At 39.2% G+C, this 22,885-nt stretch overlaps 1 protein-coding gene across 3 annotated transcripts in view; it reads left to right on the top strand.

Annotated features, from left to right (window-relative positions):
• LOC137973808 (uncharacterized) overlaps positions 1–22,885 on the top strand; it is a 177,602-nt gene that overhangs the window by 148,374 nt on the left and 6,343 nt on the right. Inside the window, exons 10-19 of one of the 3 annotated variants that reach the window (XM_068820695.1) lie at positions 1–312; positions 763–1,068; positions 3,352–3,660; positions 4,588–4,705; positions 10,772–10,974; positions 14,899–15,095; positions 15,485–15,577; positions 16,536–17,375; positions 18,478–18,674; positions 18,891–18,931. The exon at positions 1–312 is cut by the window's left edge and continues 33 nt beyond it. In XM_068820695.1, coding sequence (XP_068676796.1) covers positions 1–312; positions 763–1,068; positions 3,352–3,660; positions 4,588–4,705; positions 10,772–10,974; positions 14,899–15,095; positions 15,485–15,577; positions 16,536–17,375; positions 18,478–18,674; positions 18,891–18,931 — 2,616 coding nt within the window. Of the gene's footprint in view, positions 313–762; positions 1,069–3,351; positions 3,661–4,587; positions 4,706–10,771; positions 10,975–14,898; positions 15,096–15,484; positions 15,578–16,535; positions 17,376–18,462; positions 18,679–18,890; positions 18,932–22,885 lie in introns of those variants that run through there. The other 2 variants (XM_068820694.1, XM_068820696.1) reach the window with 2 other exon arrangements.

Raw genomic sequence — 22,885 nt, 5'->3', positions numbered from 1 at the left:
CTGCACAATCGTCGACTAGTGTTGCTGCCTTTTGGAAGCTGTCAAAACGGTACTACAACGAAAGAAACTTGATATCCTTTGAACTTCGATACCAAAAGAAAGGCTCCAACCTCCAATTAGAAATACAAACTATCAAAGGTGCAGCTTGGGTTGATGCAAAGAACGTTTCCATTATCAATGGTACGTTGGTTTTCTCCACGGTCGTCACAGGGCTTGAAATGTTCACAGAATATGAATTTAAAGTGTGTGTCTTCAGTTCGGTGGGGTGTGGACCACAGAACTCCACAAAGATTGCAAGGACATGGGAAGATGGTAAGGGACTGTATCATTTCATCAGGCTTATTATACTCAATTTAAGGCATTGTGGTGAATTACAGCAATGAAATCGCAATTCCCGATGACCATAGACACAGCAGACCGTTTCTTATAGATTTTCTATCTCCAATTATTCCATGTGGTGTTGGAGAAAGTAGTCAAATGCAGTTGAAAAAAATTGACATATTTGCAAAATGTGGAATGCCATGGTGTTTTTACTTATTGATTGATTTATTCATTTATTTAAGATTTTTTCTTTTGTTCTTGATAAGCCATCTTTCTTCATTTAAAATGTCAGTTCCTTCATCAAATTAATCTCCTTTATTGGGAAGAAAGGAAGAAAGTTGCTTCTCAATTAAGAATGGTTGAATCACATTTCTTTCATTTCATACCATGGGCAAAGTTCATTTCTGATTTCTTGTTTTTGCTGCATTTAAAATTTTTCAGTCCCTTCAAAAGCTCCTAGCAATTTTACAGTGACTGCTAACACATCTACAGCTATCATAGCAGCCTGGCAGCTTCCTTCCCCCGACTCCAGACATGGAACCATTAGAGGATTTAAGATATTTATCAGGAAAGAAGGCTCCGATATTAACAGACTAGAAAACATTTCTGTTTCTAACATCACGATGTACACAAAAAATGTCACCGGATTGGCTAAATTTACACGATATGGATTTCATGTGTTGGCTTTTACCTCCGCTGGTGATGGAATGAACAGTTCTGTTGAATTCGCAAGAACAAAGGAAGATAGTAAGTGATATTGTTCAATTTAACTTTTGTTAAAACAAAGCTCTCTTTAAGTTAGGTAAGTCAGCCTGTCACCCATTTAAATTATTGTATAGGTAAAAAACGAAAGTCTTTGTTTCAAGGCTGCAGATTATATCATCTTTAGTTTTTTTCATGGCTTATTACATTACATTGCATGTGCACCTGTTCCATGAACTTGTACGTACCACTGGAATGTTCCAGTCATCACTTTTTCCCTAACCTTTTGGCTACAAAAGAAAACCTTTTTATGGAAAGTATGAACCTAGATATATATTTGAGCTGTAGAATAGAATGAAATGAAATTTGGAACGATCATTACGTTTAGTTGAGCAATAAAAGGAAGACTAAAAAATCCAGGCTTGAATGGGATTCGAACTCATGACCATGCGATTGCACTGCACTTGCTCTAACAACTGAGTTATTAAGCCAACTGCAAGCTGATCACTTGTAAATAGAAGCCTGAAATAAATCCATGCTCATTAAACTGGATTCAAACCCATAACATGCAACTGCACTGCAACCAACTAAGAGCCAGGCCTTCTGATATTACGCAATGGTGCGATTTTGCACAATCGACCTCAAATCGCATCCGATCGCACAATTCATGAAAAAACGCGTAATTCACAAAAGAACGCACAAAATTCATAAAATAAAACATAAATCAACAAGTTTCTTAGGAGTTTCTGCATAAATACGCCATTTTAAAGATGATTTACCTTGGAAAACGGCTAAAAAGCCTTTTGTAAATATTCGAAGTTCAAGGCGTTATTTTGCATGTGGGGGGCCTGGTACGAGTCTCATTTTTAAAGACTCGGCAATTGGTGTAACACAAACACGCCCTTTGTTCAGGTTAGCAAATCTGTTCTGAAATATAATACTGCACACAAAAACAAAGTGTAAGAAGCTAGTCGTAGTATACAGGAATATTAATAATTATTGATCATTCATTTGGCATGTTAGCTGTGTCCTGTCAACTTTTAACGTGGTACACCAATAGTGCAGAACACCCCATTTTTAATTGCTTGTCTCAACTAATGTCAATCACGATTCATAACTACTGTTCCCTTATGTTCAAAATGTCTTTAGGGTGTTTCTTTTTATCCTGAAACCTTGAAAAACAAGCTTAAAATTGCTCAGAAAAAAATCGCATAGTTTACAATATTTATCGCATAATTGGCCTTTCTAATCGCATAATCTGCCCTGCAAATTTCGCACGATTTGCATTTTTTAATCGCACCCTATCAGAAGGCCTGAATTATAGCTGGTCATTTGCAAGTTTAAGATGATCCCAAAGAAGGCAAATTAATCTTATGTAAAGAAATTGTCAAGGGTGCCTTAAAAGATCCAGGCTGGAATTAAAGCATGAAAGAAAGAAAAAGAAAAAAGAAAAGAAAAAGAATGAAAACCGCAAAAGACTTGATTTTCCTGGAATTTGCAATTATGTGTGGTAACACATGTGTTGATTTTTCTTTTCCTCCAACATTTTGTTGCATCCAAGCTGTGCATGTTTAAATACTGTCCACACTCTAACAGTATTGTGCAATGGAACAAGTAATGTGAATAAAGTTGTTGTTGACTTGTTGTTTCTCCGGTATTAGAAAGAAAGGCTCTGCTTGTAGCAAGTCAATTCACTGAACAGAAGAGCGATTCTAAGACTAGGACTAAAGAAATTTCACTGAAGAACACGGAAAATTCTAAAGCTCTTTTTTCTTAAGTTTATTGTCTATAGTTTCAGTAGATGTAAATTTCTATTAATAGTCAATTTTCTGCCTTTCACCACCATCTCTACGCACCCAAAAAAACACTCTTAGGCAAGTTCACTCTGGGATCGAAGTTGGCCATAAATGCAAAAGACATTTGAGTGAACTATAAGCTTACCTTTAAGATCACACGAGACCATGCAGATTGCTAACACATACAAACAAGACAACTAATCGAATTAAAGCTGCTTGTAAATGTATTTTTTCTAGAAGTGTTCAAGTCTGAACTATTCTTCTATATAATATATCAGTGTATTTTTAGTGATGGTGTATAGCCTCGCTTTGTCGGGATGACCATAAAAATGGTCGGGATCGAGGAAAAAGTGATTGCGAGAAACCATCCCTCCCGAGGGCCTGTGGAACAGGAGAATGCCCACCGCTGTTCACGTGCCAAAAACTGGAGAACCTTGATAGTTTTTTCAAATTTTTCTTATCCTTGTAACACATGTTATAAGAATTAATGAACAAAAGTCATTTATTATTTGTTTGATTTGTTTATTTTAAGTTCCCTCTAATGCTCCAAGTGGATTTATGGTGACTGCAAGCACTTCTACAAGTGTCACAGCATTATGGCAGCTGCCACCCACAGGTTCCAGAAATGGAATAATCAAAGGATTTAAGTTGTTTATTAATAGGAAAGGGTCAGAATACAAACCAAATGTTCAGTTGGTCAATGCTTCCAACGCTTTAGTTTACACAAAGAACGTCACTGGATTGCAAGAATCTACAGAATATGAATTGCAGGTGTTGGCGTTCACTTCTGCTGGTGATGGACCAAAGAGTCCTGTTCAGGTTGTGAAAACACTGGAAGTTGGTAAGAGTTACAGAATTTTTCGAAAAATCAACGCAAGGCGAGGACCTAGAGTTAATTTTTTACGTTTTTGCCTCCATGTTTTTCGTTTTCTTACGATAGTATACCGGTAGTAATTTATAATGGTAATTAACTGAGTGGAGTGCAATTTGGTCTGAAATTAGCCTTGTGAAATCTTCGAATTCAAATCACAAGTCTATTTAGAAATCGCTCAAACACAGGATTTCAGTCAGTACCAATAGTTTATTGATCCAGCGAAGGGTTTATCAAAAAGTGGAAGCAGAAACGCTTTTACAAACATTTTGTGTGCAAAACAGAAACATTCAGACGTCATGTGTCAAAAGCTCAGTCAAGAGTAACGAAGGACTAAAGTCAGATCAAAAACAGTTTAAACATGAACTTCGCCACACATTGGCTTTCTTTTTATCTCATTTTCTTATAAAAGCCTGGCTTCAAATCTGATTGGCTATTTTGTTTTAGTGTTCCTTTCTCATTGCCAGGGGAAAAGGTGCGATTTAGAGCAATCAAAGTGTGATTCACGAATAAATCGCAATGCTCACCAGCAATAATACACAATGAAACTGTATTGCTGTTTGTTTCATATCATTTATGTCTCATTGAAATCTGAACTGTAGAATCTCCATATTTATTAGGGGCATAAAAGGGCAGTAATATCCAGAGACTAGGGAGAACGTTTCATAAAACTTTGCATTAGATTTCAAAGGCATAAAGTTTATCGTTGCCGACTGATGCATAATCGGTGATAATGCCTCATGTTGCACATTTTTATAGTTACTGCAGATATACCTGCAGTTCATGAGAGCTTTGCATGTAACTTTGATCTTTGTGCTTAGAATTTCATTAAAACTACGGCGTTGAAAATTTGATTCTAGTTTGTACCAATAATAATTTGTGCCATCTTTGGACCAGGTTTTTCCATGGCGAGTATTCTTGGTTTTTCCATTGGAGGTGTATTTTTTCTTGGCTTTCTACTTCTTGTTCGTCTTTCTTGCCGTAAAAAGAGAAGGAAGACGCGTCCTGCAAAGTGGTAAGCTTTTTTTCTTTTAACTGGTACAGTAGTTTTTAATGACTCATGAATTGGGGTAGGTAACTCAATGCTTCTTAATAATTAAAAAGAAAACCTTTTATTCGTAACAAAATGGACAACTTTGAGTTTACAAGACACATTTCGATCGATTATCGATCATCGTCAGTTACAAGTGTTCGTTACAGTGCCAATTTGAATTTTTGTCAATGTTACAATTTGAACTTACGTTAATACATTGCCGTTAGAATTTTAAATTAACGGTAAACGTTACAACAATTCTAAATGCAAAGAATCGCGCACAAACAGTGTAACAAAAAAAAAAAACAAGCAAACTTAAGTGCTTAATGGCGGGAAATACAACAACACCAAAAACTACAGAAAACTAACACTAAAGACAAATGTTGCTAAAAAGATAGGGTAAGCTCCACATGCTTTAGCTGCCAATTTAGACTGGGATTTTCCCAGTTGATATGAGCAGCCTCTTTAAGCAACAACTGGATATTGACCTCAGATTCAACATTTCTCAGAGTGTTGCAAATGTTGCAGAATGTGAGAAGTCGTGTCCCTTCTCAGATGCTCACGGATGCACACCGAAATGTGTTGGGATGTTTCCCTCGACGTAACAGGCATTTCATCCTGCACCAGTGAATTTATACACGACACGCGAACGGAGGTGGAAAGGCACAGGATCTTTCACACTGAACATGTTGCGGATCTTAAATGAAGAAAAAAGCGAGGTTAATGTCTCAATCGACGCAAAAACGCTTGACTAGCTTATGTAATCTTGAAGTTCTCTGAGGTTGTGTAGAAAAGGACCCTACGTAAGGTAACTTAAAACACTTGCCATTAGTTGAGGGGGTCTGGGCACTAGTAATATACTGAAGTATCTTCTCGATTAGATGTGAAGGGAAGAGGACGTAAAATGAAAGTGAGGTTCTTAACGTCATTGTGAAAGCCCGCCCAACTGTTGTTGATTTTGAAGGTTCTATCAACAAGCGTTCTCAAAAGGCCAATTTTGTACGATGGAGCAGTGAAACTAAAGCAAGAGAGTATAAAGCTAGGAGAGGTAATCTCTCATATTGGACCTATTCCCATCGTAATCCCTCTTAAGTTATTTTATATCTCCTGGGAAATCCAGTATTCCCACGAGGGGTCTCTGATAGCTAATTACATGTATATGTCCCCATTTTTACAAAAGTTGACAGGTGAGCGAATTCCCACACAACATTAGTAAAATGGGGACATATGATTGGCTATCAGATACCCTCGTGGGAATACCGGATCTCGCAGGAGATCTAAAAATAACTTAAGAGGGATTACGATGGGAACAGGGTCAATATAAGGGATTACCTCTCTTCATGCTACAGAAACCGGAGATAAGCGCCGGCCTGATGGGCCTTCTAGGCTCGTAGCAGACTTTACCTTTACCTTACCTCTCTTACCTTTATACTCTCTGGACTAAAGTAATTAGTTAGAAGACCCGTGAACGTTTTTTTGCGAAAAACTGTGGTTGTAGGACCTTGTGAATGGCTATGAATGAAGACATCCAAAAAAGGTATTTTATGGTCCACCTCTTTCTCCATGGTAAAACGTATGTTAGGGTGCCTGGTGTTAATGAAATCAAAAAATGAAAGTGCATCTTGTTCCGTCTCAAATACATGTACACAAAACGTGTCATCAACGTATCGTCGATAAAATATAATTTTAGACGCCTTGCAGTTCTCCAACCAAATATTTTCGTGGTGGCTCATGAAAAGATTGAAGAAGGCAACATAAATACTTAGCTAACTCATAATTATAAGTCCCAATTGAAGAGACTATTGGTCTGATAGCTGCTTCTCCATTATAGATACGGCACCTAATCGTTTCCAGTTGTTGCTCGAAGAGGCTGCTCATATCCGCTGGGAAAATGCCAGTCTAAATAGGTGGCTAAAACATGCGGAGCTTACTCTGTTTTCTTAGCTACATTTATGTTTTAGTGTTAGTTTTCTGTAGTCTTTGGTGTTGTTGTTTTATTTCCTGCCATTAAGCACTAAGTTTGTTTTTTCTTTTGTTACACTGTCTGTGCGCGCCTTATTCGATTGTTTGCATTTAAAATCTTTGTAACGTTTACCGGTAATTTAAAATTCTAACGGCCATGTATTAATGTAAGTTCATATTGTAACATTGACACAAATTCAAATTGGCACTGTAACGAACACTTGCAACTGAAGATGATCGATCGAAACGTGTCTCGTAAACTCAAAGTTGTTGTCCATTTTTTACGAATACTAGTTTGTCTGCTTTTATCCAAAACCTTTTATGTATTGCAAAAACTGAAATCTGCTTTGCCAGGGGTATATTGTCATTGGTCATTACTCATCTGTAACAGGATGTGTAAGATGTGTTTTGGTCAATATTCATTTTATTGAAGTGGCAAGGGCCATTTTAGGCTGCAATAAGCGCAACTTTTAGGACGACAATGTGCCCAGCAAGTTGTATTGACTGAAAATAGTAAATCCCGAAGAAAAAGTTACAAGTGAAGCTCGTGTAGAAAAAAATAAGCAAGAGCAAAACGACAAATAAAACCAAAACGAAGACGTAAGGCGCTTACCAATTGCTGGATTTCGGAGAGAGCGAGTGAAAAAATGAAAACTCAGCATTCTTTTACATGAGATTTTAGAAAAAAGAAATTTATGTTAAAGTGCCCATTGCATAACCCCAAAATGTTTTTTTTTTTTGCTAAAATGAATCTTTGCACCTGTTAGAAACGCATTGCGGCCATTTTTTTTCTTTTTCCAACAAATCCTGCCATTTTATAGGCTTCGAAAGTTGCGAAAATACAAGCATCTTTTGTTCACGACCGAGTCAGAAGGGGGGTGGGTCTATTCCTGTTTTGACGTCACAATCTACTTTGCATGCAGTTTTACAAAGAGTTAATGCAATGTAAATTGAAAGGATGATTGCTAACGAATAGAGAAAGATTTTTTACAATAACTAAAAATTCCTGTGTTAAGTATGAAAATTCGACAAAGAGGTACATGTAAATGCGACTAATTTGTTTCTTGCGTGGCTATTTTTGTGTTTTGATTGTTATGCAAATTTTGACAGAGAATATATTAAAAATCCCGCAAAAAATATCAACGGAAAGATCGTTAAAAAATCTTTATTTTGAGCGGTTATTTGAACATAAAAGATGCAACGCTTAGCGAGAAATAATATTTTATGTGAATAGTTTGGAAAAAAAAATTTACGATGCTTTCCCTACACTGTGGAATTATGCAAAACTTTAACCAGTCTTTCCCAGGGTCTCCATTGCCGTTGAAAGTTTCAATTTCGGAGATTATGACGCGTTTGTATTCTTTTATTTCAAAATTCATTATCCTTCACAATTCGCTCTTGCTGTACAATTTCAAAACTCTGTTTTAGAAATTTCAGATAAGATACTCAACTTAAAATTTTCGCGTCTTTAAGAGTGCCATGTATTCTTGAATCGGTGAATTCACTTGCACGTTGAAATTTTTTTACTGAATGCATGAGATCAAAACTAAAAATAGTATCTGGGAGAGAACGGAGCTCATTAGCGTTTACACAAACCCGGTTTAATTTGTAACCGCAATGTTTTTGATGTGGTTACGCATTCTGTTTACATGACATCGATCGAGACCATAGGAAAATGCTGCCAAAAGTGGAGCATTTTCAAAATGATACAGTTTCATCTATCATGCAAATGGTAAAACGGCATCGATTTTGAATGCGGTTACTATTTTGGGCTCAAAAATTCGTTTTTCAATTTTAAATTGTGAATCTTGCAGGTAGTGCAGCTCACTCTTTTCTGGTTTGATTTCGTCTTTTCAGTTTTCATGCACTTTACTGTCCTTAAATCGCGAAGCTTATCATAACGATAGGCAGAGGCATTTCGAATTGTTAACTTTTTTGCAGCTGCTGGCGAGCTCTGGCAAAGTAATGAAAAAAATAGGCGACATTTTGGGATTCGACCTGGAAGAATTCATGTCTGGTGGGACAACTGAATTTTGAGGAAGTTATTGTCTCCCTTTCGTCTGTGATGAGTTCGGCATGACGTAAACATACGGAAACATTTAATATAAAGTTCCTTTCCTTTTTTCTCCTCTCTCTAAATTCTCGAGTCCATACCATTCGTAATTACTGATGAGGTAACCATTTCCGATCAGGGATCATTTGGCGGTCCAGTTTGGGGATCATTTCTGGTCCGGGGATCATTTTCTGTCCAATTTGGGGATCATTTCTGGTCCACGGATCATTTCCGGGAAGCGATCATTTGCGGATCTGTACAGGGCTTTTCAATCTGGTTAATTTATTTTCATGTTTATTGAAGCGTGAAGAGGCGTTTTTCATATTTAATACAGTTATTGAAACTAAATAAGAGAACCAACCTAAAAGGGTGAGCGTCCCAAGACTTTTGCCAGTGATTGTAGCTCCCACGAGTCTCCTATAGCCCAGTGGTAAAGAATCCGAAGTTGTAATCGGAATGTTGTAGGTTTGACTCCCGAAAAGGACCACCCGCATTTTTTCCGAGTATCGCTGAGGCACCATCGAAATCATGGATCATGGCCTGGCTCCAACGAGTCTCCTATAGCACAGTGCTTGAGCATCCGAACTAGTCATTGGAAGGCTGTCGTAGGTTAAATACCTGCAAAGGAGCTCTCGGATTCTTTCCGAGTATCACTGAGTTATCATCGGAGATATCCTCTCTTCATTTCATTCACCGGGATTAACATTTGTCATCCACTTCATTTATATAGCGAGAATGCACGCTGCACACAATTTCAGTCCTTGCAGTATAGAGGGACAGTTGTCATTGGAACCTACGATCATGGACAAATTCCTTTGGGACACTCATTCCAGTAAACAGTTTTGGGATTTCATGGAGGCGTCCCCCTCCCCATCCCAATCAACCAACTACCCAATCAATGTTGGGCATAAACTGGTCCACTTTCAGTCCTGCACACTGTTTTCTCTTCATTTCCCTCAAGTAACATTGAATGGGGGAAAGGGGATTGCAAAAGAGTCCAGAATATGCGATAAGTGAGTTCAAAGATAAAATGCTGAATTGTTCCGAACAATTTGTCCATGATTGTAGTTCAATGGCCTTATTCTAGCTTCCACTAGTTTCCTATATCTCAGTGGCAAAGCATCCAAACTAGTAATCGGAATGTTGTAGGTTCGACTCCTGCAAATGAGCACTCAGATTTTTTTAGAGTACCCCCGAGTCAACATCGAAAAACAAATCACTTCATTTCATTTACCCGGGGGTTAACATAAAACATCTCTTTCTGTACAATTGCGAATATACTCCATTTCGACACTTTAGTTCAATCAGTAAAGAGACTGAGATAATTGTCACATGAGCATAACTGGGCTAATATCTCAAAGACACTTTGCCCTGAAATGCTCATTTTTGGCGAGTAGGCCTTTTGGATGTTGTCCTTTCATAATAGAGTGTTTTCATGTGACGTCACGGCGGCCACATTGGTGTCCCTAAGCAAAGGAACAGTGGCCATGTTGGCGTCCCCAACTAATTCTCCGGGAATTGAGCTCTGTTGTGTCATACAAACGTTTTCCTTTGTTTCGGTAGAAAAACAAGGCTACGTGAGTGAAAACACTCTGTACCCCAAAAAATCCCATAATTTCACAAGTTTACCTAGTTTTTTTATGACGTCACACTTTAGAACTCTATGAGGTAATCGGAAGTTCCAAGGGTGGGTCTGAGCTGCAGGGTATCATTAGGAAAGGTGTAGGGTTGTTCAAATAATGATCTGTGATCCAAATCTCATTTAAGCCTCAATGAAGTGGTCTCACGTAGTCTCAGAGTTGCAGAAACAAAACAAAAAGATAGCAAGAAAGGCTGTTGTGAAAGCTCTATATTGTTTATGGTCCAACCTGGTAAAGCACTCGTAGCCAACTATTAGGGATAAGCCCCATTCCTTCTGCGACCTACAATAAAATTTATTGTGACGTTGTGTGAGTCCCATAACTTACTGAAACCTCGTTCCACATCTGGGTAGCTGTAATTGATGTTGTTCCTTTGGGATGTTTTTTTTTTAGGACAGCAAAGGATATTAAACCACTGAATTCCTGCCAAATTCCTCCGGAGAGAATAGAATTATTGGAAGAGGTGGGTCAAGGAGCATTTGGGAAGGTGCACAAAGCCAAATTGATCGACGGATTGGAGTTCTTTAAAAAGAATACCAAAGACCGCTGTGAGAAAATTTTCAAGTACAAGATCGTTGCTGTTAAAGAATTACATGGTGGGTATGAAAGTGTCTGTTCCTTGTACGGATCACACACCGAAGTAATTACCTTGCATTTGTATCCCGGAGTCAATTAAGCTCAGTAAATAAGTACGCAATAGCAAGCATCAACTATTTAGCTTCGACTTCAACTGCATTGTATTATTTGGATATTTGTTCTAGAGAACTGCCCCTCAATAGTTGAATACCTCTTCATATAGTTTGTTGGCTGTTTGGGTATGGCTAGCCTTTACATGGAATAGGGCTTGCAGTCTGGAAAAATTTTAGTCATCTACATGTAATCAGGTGTCAAATATTTATGCCTTGGACATTGTGATAAAGTAGCTTTTTGCTTTGCACGAGACAAACGTCTCATTCAGAAGCATGATGCCATTAATGGTACTTCGTAATGTGTTAAAAGGAGTTTCCTTAGGCCTAAGAACTTTAATTCATGTATAGCTCTTTGGTTGGGGTTTTGGATGACGTCATGGAAAGAGGGTCACTAAATGTAACGTGAACCTCATTATATAGCGGTATGTCGATGAGTGTGATTGCACTTATGTCATGACACTGCGTGCAGCAGCAAGCAACTCTCAAGGGTGGACCCATTTAGGGCGATTAAAGGACAACTTTACGGGCTTGACTTCGAAATATAGTGTTGTTGATGTAGGGATAAGGGACACTTGATTTATTCCCTTGACTTAATAAGCTGTAAACTCAAGTGAAGCTATAATCCTCGCAGTTATGAACGCAATTTTTGCAATTGTAGTTGAAGTCCTGAAGTTTTCAGGCTTCTTTACGCAATTGCAAAAATTGCGTTCATAACTGCGAGGATCATAGCTTCACTTGATTTCATATCCGCAGTTCATATATGATCCATTTCATAAATAATTTCATCGTTGATTCATTCCTCACAGGAACATTGGAACCCACAACTGCGAGGATCATATATGATCCATTTCATATATAATTTCATCGTTAAACTGTAAACTGAAATTTTATTTAACAATTATTCCACGAGCGCACATCAAATATGAGATTGTAAATAGCTAACGAGGCGAGTAGTGCCAAGTTGGCGATAACCAGTCTCATATCCAACAAGTGCGAATGGAATAATTGTTTAATTAAATTTTCATTACATTCTGAACGCTTGGACATTGGAAATTAAGGCCAATTAGCTTTCAATTAGGTCATACAGTATATGAGCTGATAACCGAGATTTAGTGAACAAATCACAAAGCTAGAAACACAATATCCGAGGTCAAAGATTTAATAATAAAATATAACCAGGTATAAGATACTGAATTACTTTGGAAATATTCTGTCTCCGTATAAATTAAAGCTCCTTGTGGTAATAACATATTGCTGAAAGAAACACTAAATAAATGATACCTCGATTACTTGGGAATTTAAGACGATATCACACCAACCGTAAAGACCATGAGGACAGTAAACTTAGACTTAAAAGGATCAGACTTGACAACTCATAAAGTTTGTAAAAATAAAATTAATTACTCAGGAACTATTTATACAAAACCCATTCAACAATAATTAAGGAAATGTCAAGGATTTAAACTAATTACTCGCATATCAGTCCTTTGCAAACTTCTGAGTGACAGCTACTTCTTGAAATGTAGCTTCTGATTTGTATCTCACGGAGGCACGGAAGCTACTGGCATCAAAGACTCCACATGCTGGTTTTTGTGTTCAAGGTACGAAAAGGCAACTCCTAATCAGTGTTTGGTCTTCTTGGGTGTCCTGTGCAGTTAATAAGCGAGTATTTTCTGAGATTGCATTTGTGTCGACACACATTTGCCGCTTTGAGGCGCTTGCTTACGTTCTGCCTCACTCAGACGCGCTAACCCACGTGGTGATTCGTTTGTCCTCGGCGTTGATAAGCAGGAGAATCAATCTCGTTTTGCCCACTCAGGCGCCCAAGGTGGTATCGGTATTGCTTAAACGGGCGCGCAAGTGTTATTGATAAGATAAGATAAAATAAGATAGTTTGAAACGTTTGCTGAGGTCTGATATTCTGTTTTCGAAACGTTTTCATCTTTTAAAAGTTTTAAAGTTTGCTGAATCTTCGTAAAGAGACATGTCAGTTTAATTCTCAAGCTTAACACAGAAAGTTTTAGTTAGTTCTAAAATTCTTTCTGTATTCATTAGCAATCATCATTTCAAATTTCAGAGAAATGGGTCCAGCTGCGAATATTTTACGATTTTTTTTCAATGTTCTTTCAAAAGGTCAAGTTGATGTTATATGCGTAATCGGGCAAGTTTGGGCAATCAAGATACGTGTGTGATACGTTACAAATATGTTTTCACAAAATGTTCCCAAATGGTCAAGTATTACCACATAAGACAAGAATTCATCATTCTAAAAGCTTATTCTACGCAAAAATTAGGTTCTGGAAGTAATTTTGAGAGTGGAAATCAAGTTTACGACCGACGGTAAATACATCACATTGTTGAGGCCTCATGGAATATTTAATTGCGTTTACACAACAAAAAAATGCTAGCCCCACTTTGACTATATGAAAATCCTTTACTATTGCCATAAAATGTATCCAGATATCTTCACTAGGCTCTTAAGAATTAAGCTCTCTATGTAATTTTTCCCCGTGATTTTAAGTAAAATTCCCTGGATTTCATTACCTTCGGTTCGGGCCATTTCTGTCTCTTTCGATTGCGATTTTCGGCATATCACAGTATGATGTCATTTCAACAATCCTTTGTTTATTTCAACCGATTCCAATAAAAACTGGCCAGTGATTGTCTAATTTCATAAACATCCGATGTGCCAAATTTGTAAGGAAATGGAAGTAACGCAATTTCTCAACAATCTTACCCTGAACGGCTGCAATTTTGCGGCTGCGGTGGAGGGGGGTTTGGGAAATGGATTCAAAAGGAAATTCAGTTTAAATTGATGATTGGATGTTCTTAAAAATAACCAAGAAAATTATCCAAAGAAATGTTTTTGAACAAAATGAGGAGCCGGATTTTAAAACGCTGATAGGCCTTCGAACGACTGAGCCCTGTAGAACATCTATTGCACCAGTAAGGGCCTGTTTACATGGAGATAGAGTGACCCTTCTAGGGGCACCCTCTTAGAAGGGTAAACCTTGCCTTGGCCACCCTATCTACTTTGTAGGGTAACCCTAGGATGGCCAACTTTTTGCCATGTGAACACTTGAGGTAGGGTCACCCTTCTAGCAGGGTCAACTTTTGTGGGATCGGATTACTGTCAGATTGCAGCGAAAGTCTATAATGAGGGACACCCTTTCTCCATGTAAACAGGCCCTAAAACAAAATGTTCTATTAACTTGTCTGACGCACTCTACAAGCACTTGGACAGAACCATACGATATCACTAGCCTTCACAACCTTTTCTCTGTACGCAACCCCCACTTTCAAATATGCAAAAAATATTCATCTATTGCACGAACCATCAATCCTTCCTCCTCAACTGCTACCTGTACGCCTACAAACATATCGAACTCACTTTCCTAAGCTCCGACTACCCATAGTTCTAAAAACTAAAACTCCATTGGTTTTAGTTTTCAGTAGGACACGTTTGACTAGGTATGGGCGGAAAAGTCCGGAAGTATAGTGAAAAGAGCTCGTCTTAAGTTTAGCGGGTTAAAAATGCAAGCTGTTTTCTCAATCAAAAACCTGGGATTGTCTCGCCTTTATGACCGGAAATTCCCTCAAAGAGTTATAGTATCTCGAGAGATGGTATATAACTCATCCTCATAAATGCCTCAGCCAATTACATTGCCCGTAGTGAAAGAAAAACGGAAATACTGGGTTGTGCTTTACCGCATAGACTGCAGTCAGATTACAATAAAATAGATAACCGTTCATCAACCTGCACATGAAACACTAAGCAACCTACTTTGAAACTGATTTGTTCAACATTATTTCATACCCTTTTTTCTCAAGAAAACGCCAATGAAAAGCAGAAATTAGATTTTCTGAATGAGATTGAGCTCATGAAGCTACTGGGGAAGAGTCCAAACGTGCTGCGTTTTGTGGGCTGTTGGACAGAGACCACTCCACAGAAGACGCCTTTTCGTCTTATTATTGAGTATGTTCCCCATGGAGACTTGCTTCACTGGTTGAGAGCAAAAAGAAGTCAGGTAATTATGTTAGCCAAACATCATTAGGAAGCCAATTCCTATAGATGCATTAAGTATTAAGGGGAAAACAAAGAATATTACAACATTTGGATAGGAAAATTCAAAGGAATGTTTTGTCCTAAGGCGAGCTTCACTGGCATCTTAAAACTAAAATCATCTGGCCCCAGTTGTTCCAAGGGTGCATAGCGCTATCCACTGGATAACTCAATCGGTTTTGCTAGTGTTTATCCACTGGATAGTGATTTATCCGGTGGATGGCGCTATCCACCTTTTGAACAATCGAGGCCTGGGTGTTAGCCAAAACAAATTATATGGTTGTGACTTTGTGGGTCAATGAGGACCACAAACCGTTATTAATGATAACGCTTATTGCTTACTTGTATACACAGATTAAGGGTTCTACCTTGGGAGCTGCCCTTATTACTGAAAGCAAAAAACAGTACGCAGAAACAAAAGAATGCAACACAGCTACACTAGACCAGGTACGGTATATGCTTCTTAATTTTGATATGATATTAAATCCAGGATGCAGACCTGATAGATCTTTATTCTCATTCCTTTGTACCATTTTTTAAAAACTGGAGCAATATCAACTGCCTATTAAAAAGCCACAGTAAACAGTATAGGATAGCCTTGTAGAAATTATGTGTCTGCAGCTAAAGCTTATAGATACCTGTACCAACAGGCCATATAATTGTGATATTCAGGGATGCAGCTAAGTGCCAGCTGCTGGTGAAAATCGCCGCTTGAGAAAAGGGTGATCGCCGGCTGAATCAAGGCTGCATTTTTGCCGTCGATCGAAGCAACTGAGAAGATCGCAAATTATTCTCTACAAAGTCTAAAAGTCATTCGGTGTATTAACAAAAAAACATGAATTTCTGTTAGTCAATACGGAATTATCATTAGAATTTATCGATACTGAAAATAAAATGAAAGCGTTGTTTAAGTACTTTTCTGCGTGTCTTCTCTTTCCCTGTATGTGCCATCTTGAAGAATGCCGGGTGTTGCGAAAAACTGGAGACATTCTTGTTACCAGGTCCCTTTCATGCTCAGAGCACAAACTTAACGGCCACAACCGAACGAGCTTCGACCTGTTATGTTACACCGTGCAACGCCTGCTGAAACATTTTTGCAGCACCGTTGCACCTAAGTTACAGCTAAAAGTTTCAACATGTAACAGTGGCTTTGTGCTGCCATTGATAATTTTGAAGTGACCATGTAATCTGTTGTTTCTCTTAGTAGAAGGGTAATGGACATTTAGAGTTATAGAAGGCAAAGTAAAGTGTTAACATAAATTGATTTGACTGTAAAAAAAAAATAAATAAATGATGGCTGCTCAAAAAAGGATAATTAACTTGAAGGCTGAGGCTTAAATCAGTGTTTGTTAACTCAACTGCAATGAATCTTTTGTTAATTTAACCGAATAAATTTCTCACTTAGGGTGGTGAAGCAGATGGGATTAAAACAGATGTGTTGTATGAAAACAGCTGCATTTCCACATGTGCCTCAGAACCTGAGGAAATCATCGCTTCTGGCAACATTGATTCTGCATCACCCTTGATGTGCTTCCCCTCTACATCGGCAGAAGATCACAGAGAAACAATCACCTCTAGCAGCAATGAATGTGTGATACCCTTGATTGCCATTAGCTGCCCTACAACATCTGGGGAAGGACAAACCCTCCCTTCTGACAACGATGAATGCACAATACCCTTTTTAAGCCTTCCTTCAATGAGTGGAGAAGAATATGATGAAACCATCGCTTCTGACAACATTGATTCTGCATCACCCTTGATGTGCTTACCCTCTACATCGGCAGAAGATCACAAAGAAACAATCACCTCTAGCAGCAATGAATGTGTGATACCCTTGATTACGGTTAGCTGCCCTACCACATCTGGAAAAGAAAAGAAAAGAAAAAAAAAAAAAGCCCTCCCTTCTGGCAACGATGAATGCACAATACCCTTTTTAAGCCTCCCTACAATAAGTGGAGAAGAATACGATGAAACCATTGGAGACGATGAAGGAGAACTCATCGGTGATATCAATGATGAAAGTGGGATTCCTTTGCTCGGCTGCTCTTCAACATATCCAGCAGGAAATGAAGGAACTGACATCGCTGATGGCAACAATGCGATACCTTTCGTGGTAGTTTCGTCATCCGCGTCAAACCAGGAAGATGTTCCCACCAAAAATATGGGCGATGAATGTGATGAGGATTGCGAGTCATTTGCACCACTTGATCTTATAAAACTTGCCTGGCAGATTGCACGTGGCATGGTAAGTTAATAATGGTTGGAATGACATAAGTCAATTTTCGCAAACCATTTGGTTATATTCGCTATTGCTCAGCTCGCTTCAGGGTCTAGGCATTGCGGCAATAAGATCTCTGTTTGTGACTGGGAATCACGATTACCTAAACTTTATCCAAGTCAGCGTTGTAATATTGTTTTGCGCAGCAATGGTCTTCTAATCTTTGTGTAGCTTTGTAATGCCTGGCTTGGCATATCAGTACATGTTACTGCTCCCAGTTTCTTTATGGTGTTCTTTTAGTATCATCCTGATGAGATTTTTAGTGGAGGGGAAGTATTGAACTCCTATCCTTGCACAGTGGTATAAACAAATTCTTCGTTAAAAAAGTGCTAAGACCTAAGGCTAAGTAAGTCTATGTGAGAGGCAGTGTGGCCCAGTGGTTAGGGCACTTGCCTTGAGATCCGGAGATCCCGGGTTCAAGACCCGCTCTGACCACTCGTTGAATTTGACCTTGTTAGTCCCTGGTTCAACTTCCCAGCCACACTTGTAAATAGCCAACTGGTTTGCCTAAAGCCAGTTGGGATTCTTAACAGTTGTTGTTGTTCTTTTCTGTTGTTTTGTTGTGTTTCATTGGCCCTGAAAAGCCCCTATGGAGAGCATTTAATTATGTATGTATGTCTGTCTGTCTGTTTGTCTGTCTGTCTGCCTGTCTCTATGTATGTATGTATGTATGTATGTATGTATGTATGTATATATGTATTTGAAGGAATCAATTATGTTAGGAGTCACTTTCTCTGGATGTACAATAGGCCATTTCCGAGTTCAAGTCTGCCTCCTCTTCAAAGCGAATCTAAGTGCGAAGTTTTTCTTATGAAATGAGTCATAAATCAGTCATATCTCAAGTAGAACTAATTACCATCACAAAAACTTCGCACTTAGACTCGCTTTGAAGAGGAGGCAGACGTGAACTCGGAAATTCCTTATTGGCGTGATGTGATCAACGAGTCTCTTTGGCCCAACAGTTTCTTGAAATTCTCCAGTTCCCAAGCCACTAGCCAGGACTTTGCATCTCAAATCCCTAGCAATACCCATGGTTATTCTTTGTCGTTTACAGAACTATCTTTTCCAGAAGGGCCTAGTCCACAGGGACTTAGCAGCAAGGAATATTCTCGTGGGACATGGTAAGAAAATCAAGATCGCGGACTTTGGATTGATGCGGCAATTGTACCATGAGGTGTACGAAGAAGACACTGAGAAGAAACTGCCAGTGAAGTGGATGGCTCCTGAGTCAATTTTTGAAGACATCTTCACCACCAAGAGCGATGTGTAAGTATCAGGTTTCGTTTATTATATTCATTAAATACAAGATAACCAATATGATGTCAGTGCATTTTTTATTCAATGGATTGTATTCAATGTTAGAGATAACATGTCATCTTTGGTCTTGTATTAAATAAATTCCACACCTAAGTTCAAACTACACACCAGCAGCAAAATGAACACTGTTTAGTAATTTTGCTGATCCATTTGTTTTACTTGCAGTTGGTCCTATGGCGTGGTTCTGTGGGAAATTGCAACTCTTGGTCAGTAATAAGAATTATTTATTCAATTGCAATTAATATATTTGTACCATATTTTTGGTCATTTGCCGATAATGAGCCTCCAATGCAAGGTGTGTTTTGTGAAACTACACTCATTCAAAAGTGTTTATCTCTTCGGTGTTACTATAACCTGGCCTCAGTTGATCAAACTAAGCCTGGATAACTTTTTCCAGTAGATAAGTCATTATCCATTTTTTTATAAAGTATACTCCACATTGAACGACTAAACGTTGGCCAAGACTTTCGCACACACCTACATGTAATACGTTAATGCTCTGGGTGTGCATATTCATGGATACGTAAGCAAAGACTGAAATCTTCGCTCAAATTGATATTATCGGATAGTGACTGACACTGATTGTTTACTGACTATGTATAGGCAATTGTGTGGCTGACTGCCTTCCCAATGGCGTACTTCCCATCTGACTTAATTGTTGAACGAACGAGCGAACAAAGGAACGATTTCCTTGTTGTTTTTTTTGCACTATAAAACCCCTTTACATAAATTCTTAGTGACAGGGTCCCCCGGGGGTGAATATACAACTTTTATATTTCTTCGCAGCGGGAAAGGAGACCTTCAAGGCTACATATGATTGTGTTTTCCCCAGAACACCCTAAGTGAGACCAAAATCCGAAATTTATACCCCTAAGCGAGACGACGGGCATCCCTCCCCTTGAAATGAATTTATTCAACTTTGAATTTCAACATTATCGCGACAAGTGTCCACTTTGGTTGAATAATCAAAACTTGGTTTGAATGACTGTTGTTGCTGGCACATCTGTGGTCGTCTTCTGAATATCACCACATGTTTGGCTGGCTCAACGCATGTTTGCGTTTCTTTCAGTTCGTGTACCGTTTTAGTGGGTGAAATCATTCCTAAAATAAAAAGGTTGCGAGTCGGGTGACAAATCACTGCTGCTAAGGCGAATATGTTATAAATTACAAGTAAAAGTAATGATATACCACGATGATGTTTCATTTCATTTTCTCACCGCCTGTGAATGAGCTGGCTGGACTCATGCACTGACTCAATCATTCAATCAATCAATCAACTTTATTTAAAGCAGGGTAAATGGCTCAGCAAGCTGGTTTTCAGACATGCTGTGTAAGAATTACAAGGTTCTATGAGTGAAATGAACTAAGAAGAGTGAAAAGTCTAGCCACCTGGCTGGCTGACCCACCAACTGGCTCTTTGTCTAAATGTCTATCTGGCTGACCTACTGCCCGTCTCTGACTGACGGAATGACTAACTGAATGTGTTTTGCCCAGAACACCCCAAGTGAGACCAAAATCCGAAATTTATACCCCTAAGCGAGACGACGGGCATCCCCCCCCCCCCATCCGGGAGAGTTACTGGACCAATATGCTTATTAAATTGAAGCAACAACACTACTGCACAAAAACGTGATAACAAAGCTTGTCTCAGTGCTGGTTTTAGCTACTTTATAAATTTGAATTCGTTGCCTTACTTTGACAGAGTAGGTACAGGCTTTTGCTAACAGGTGATGTTAAAAATATGAATACAAGCCATGATTACGTTTATTTTGGAGACTAGAAGTTGGGTCGTGAGTTTTCGTAGTAAAAGAATTTCAAGTCAGAATTTACACACAACCCGCGAAAAGTTCCCATTTCTTCGTTTCCCGCCTCCCCGATCTGATATCTTGATTCAGGTGAAGGGAATGGGTTATATTAGAGTACTTTTGTTCTAACTATCTTAGATAGCCATATAGGATATCGCACAACATATTAAGTCTTATTCGAGCCACGCAAGGCAACTGGAAATGAACTGATGATTAGTAATAGTAACAGGACTGAGTGGTGTACAATTCAGGGAGTAATGCAAATGATTTCAAAATTGGCCGAACGCGCAGCGCGAGTCCGATTTAATTAAGGGAGTAATCGCCCGCGCAGCGCGAGGGCGATTTAATTAAGGGAGTAATCCTGCAAATGATTTCAAAATCGGCCAAACGAGTAGCGCGAGGCCAATTTAATTAAGGGAGTAATCGTGCCAATGATTTCAAAATGGGCCGAACGACACGAAGTCCTATTTCTAATTAAGCGTAGCTATAACAAAATGCGAGAAAGTCAGAACAAAATTCGAGGATAAAAGGTCTTTGAATACCTTTTTGTGTGAAAAAAGTCAAAATTATATCCAATCTGTTTTGCAAACTGTGCAAAAACAGCAAGAATGACCCCATCCCAAACGCATGTTAATGACGCGCGAATGACGGAGGTGTCCAATTACAGGTATGCAATTCGGAGTTGTTCAAATTGGATACTTGTAATTGGACACCCATGTGATCGCACGCCAATTACGCGACAAATAGTTGCGCACAGAACCAATCAGATTCGAGAATTTTGTAATAATTACGGTTAGATTTAAAAGCTGCTACTGTCAGGGCATGCGAAATGTTCATTTTCGGTTTCAGTCCTTGGTTTTAAAGCGTCGCATCCTTAAGCTCCCTCCCTATTCACGAGGTTACGGGGAATGACCAAGAAAGATGGACTGGCGTTTTCAGTGCGTCTTGGAAAAAGGTGCTTTTTTCTGTTCACTGCTGGAAAACTAATTTGAACAAAAAGTTGCTAGTTGGCGCTTGCCTGTATAAAAAATTGAAATGAAAGTCTATGAGTTTTGTAATCTTGGTTCTCCACTTGGCCGAACAATAGGCAGAAGTCCAATTTACATTATCACTATTGTCAGTCTACAGTGCATCAACCCGAGCCACTTCTCTTGGCTAGTGTCCAAAGTTTGAATAAAGTATTCTTGTTTGTCTCACGATGTGGTCACTTGTGATGTAGATCGCGACGTTTCGACTGAATACTGCCTGTCTTCATCAGGCGATGAGGTCGACTGGTTATGGGTCAACTTCTAAGTACGATGCTCCGCTGTGATTGGTTGCCTTTAAGTAGCTGTGATTGGTGCATTTCGATCCTCACTGTTTTGGTGTGTTGTTCCTTCGGCTGTCCGCTGTCGTACGGTTCTCCTGTTGTTTTGTTTCTTGATCGTGGGCATCCATGCTTCCGGAATTTCTATTCCACTATCCCTGTTGATGTTGTTAGGGTGAAGTCTTATGTGAATCGGCTCATTGATCCTGCGTGAGTACCAATGAGGATCACGATCAATAAACTTTATTTCGTTCCAAAGCGGGTTGTGTCCGGTGTTGTTAGGGTGTTCTGAAACGGCGGAGGTCTGGGTACGGGAAAGTCGGATGTCTCGCTGATGTTCTTTGATTCTATCTTGCGTAGGTCTTCCAGTCTCGCCAATGTAGATTTTACCGCACTCACAGGGGATCCTGTAAACCACGACATCTTGTTTAGTCGGCTCGACAGCGTCTTTCGGTTGTACTAGATGTGATCTTAATGTGGTCTCCGACTTGAAAACAGCGTGATGCCTTGTTGCTGTAGGCAGTGGCGAAGTTGTTCGGACTTGTACTCGATCTTGGGCTCAGCACTGCTACTCGGTTTCCTGGTCTTGGTGATTTTCTGCAAGAAAGAAAGAGGGTAACCATTAGAGACAAGAAGGGAAGACAGGTGTTTCCTCATTGGAGATAACAGAGAGTTTTGTTACGAGATCTTTGGCGTGTTCGTAGAGGCACTTGACAATACCGCTTTTTACTGATTGCGGGTGGTGGGAATCATACGCTGAGTACTGATCAGTGTGCGTAGGCTTCCTGTACACGCTAGTGGTGAGGCGGCCATCCGGTTCTCTTGAAACTGCGGTGCCAAGGAAAGCGAGTTTGAAGTCGTTTTCTGTCTCCATGGTGAAGCAAATGGAAGGCTGCTGGCTGTTCAGATGCTGTAAGAAGATGTTAATGTTTCCGCGATCCAGGATGGTAAAAGTGTCGTCAACGTAGCGTTTCCAGATACTAGGTTTGTAAGCCAAAGTAGTTATTGCCTGTTGTTCGAAACTCCTCGTGTAGGTTAGCAATAACAGC

Source organism: Montipora foliosa, chromosome 10 (genome assembly GCF_036669935.1).
Source record: "Montipora foliosa isolate CH-2021 chromosome 10, ASM3666993v2, whole genome shotgun sequence".
Lineage (NCBI taxonomy): Eukaryota > Metazoa > Cnidaria > Anthozoa > Scleractinia > Acroporidae > Montipora > Montipora foliosa.
This window is presented reverse-complemented; position numbering and strand designations above follow the sequence as displayed.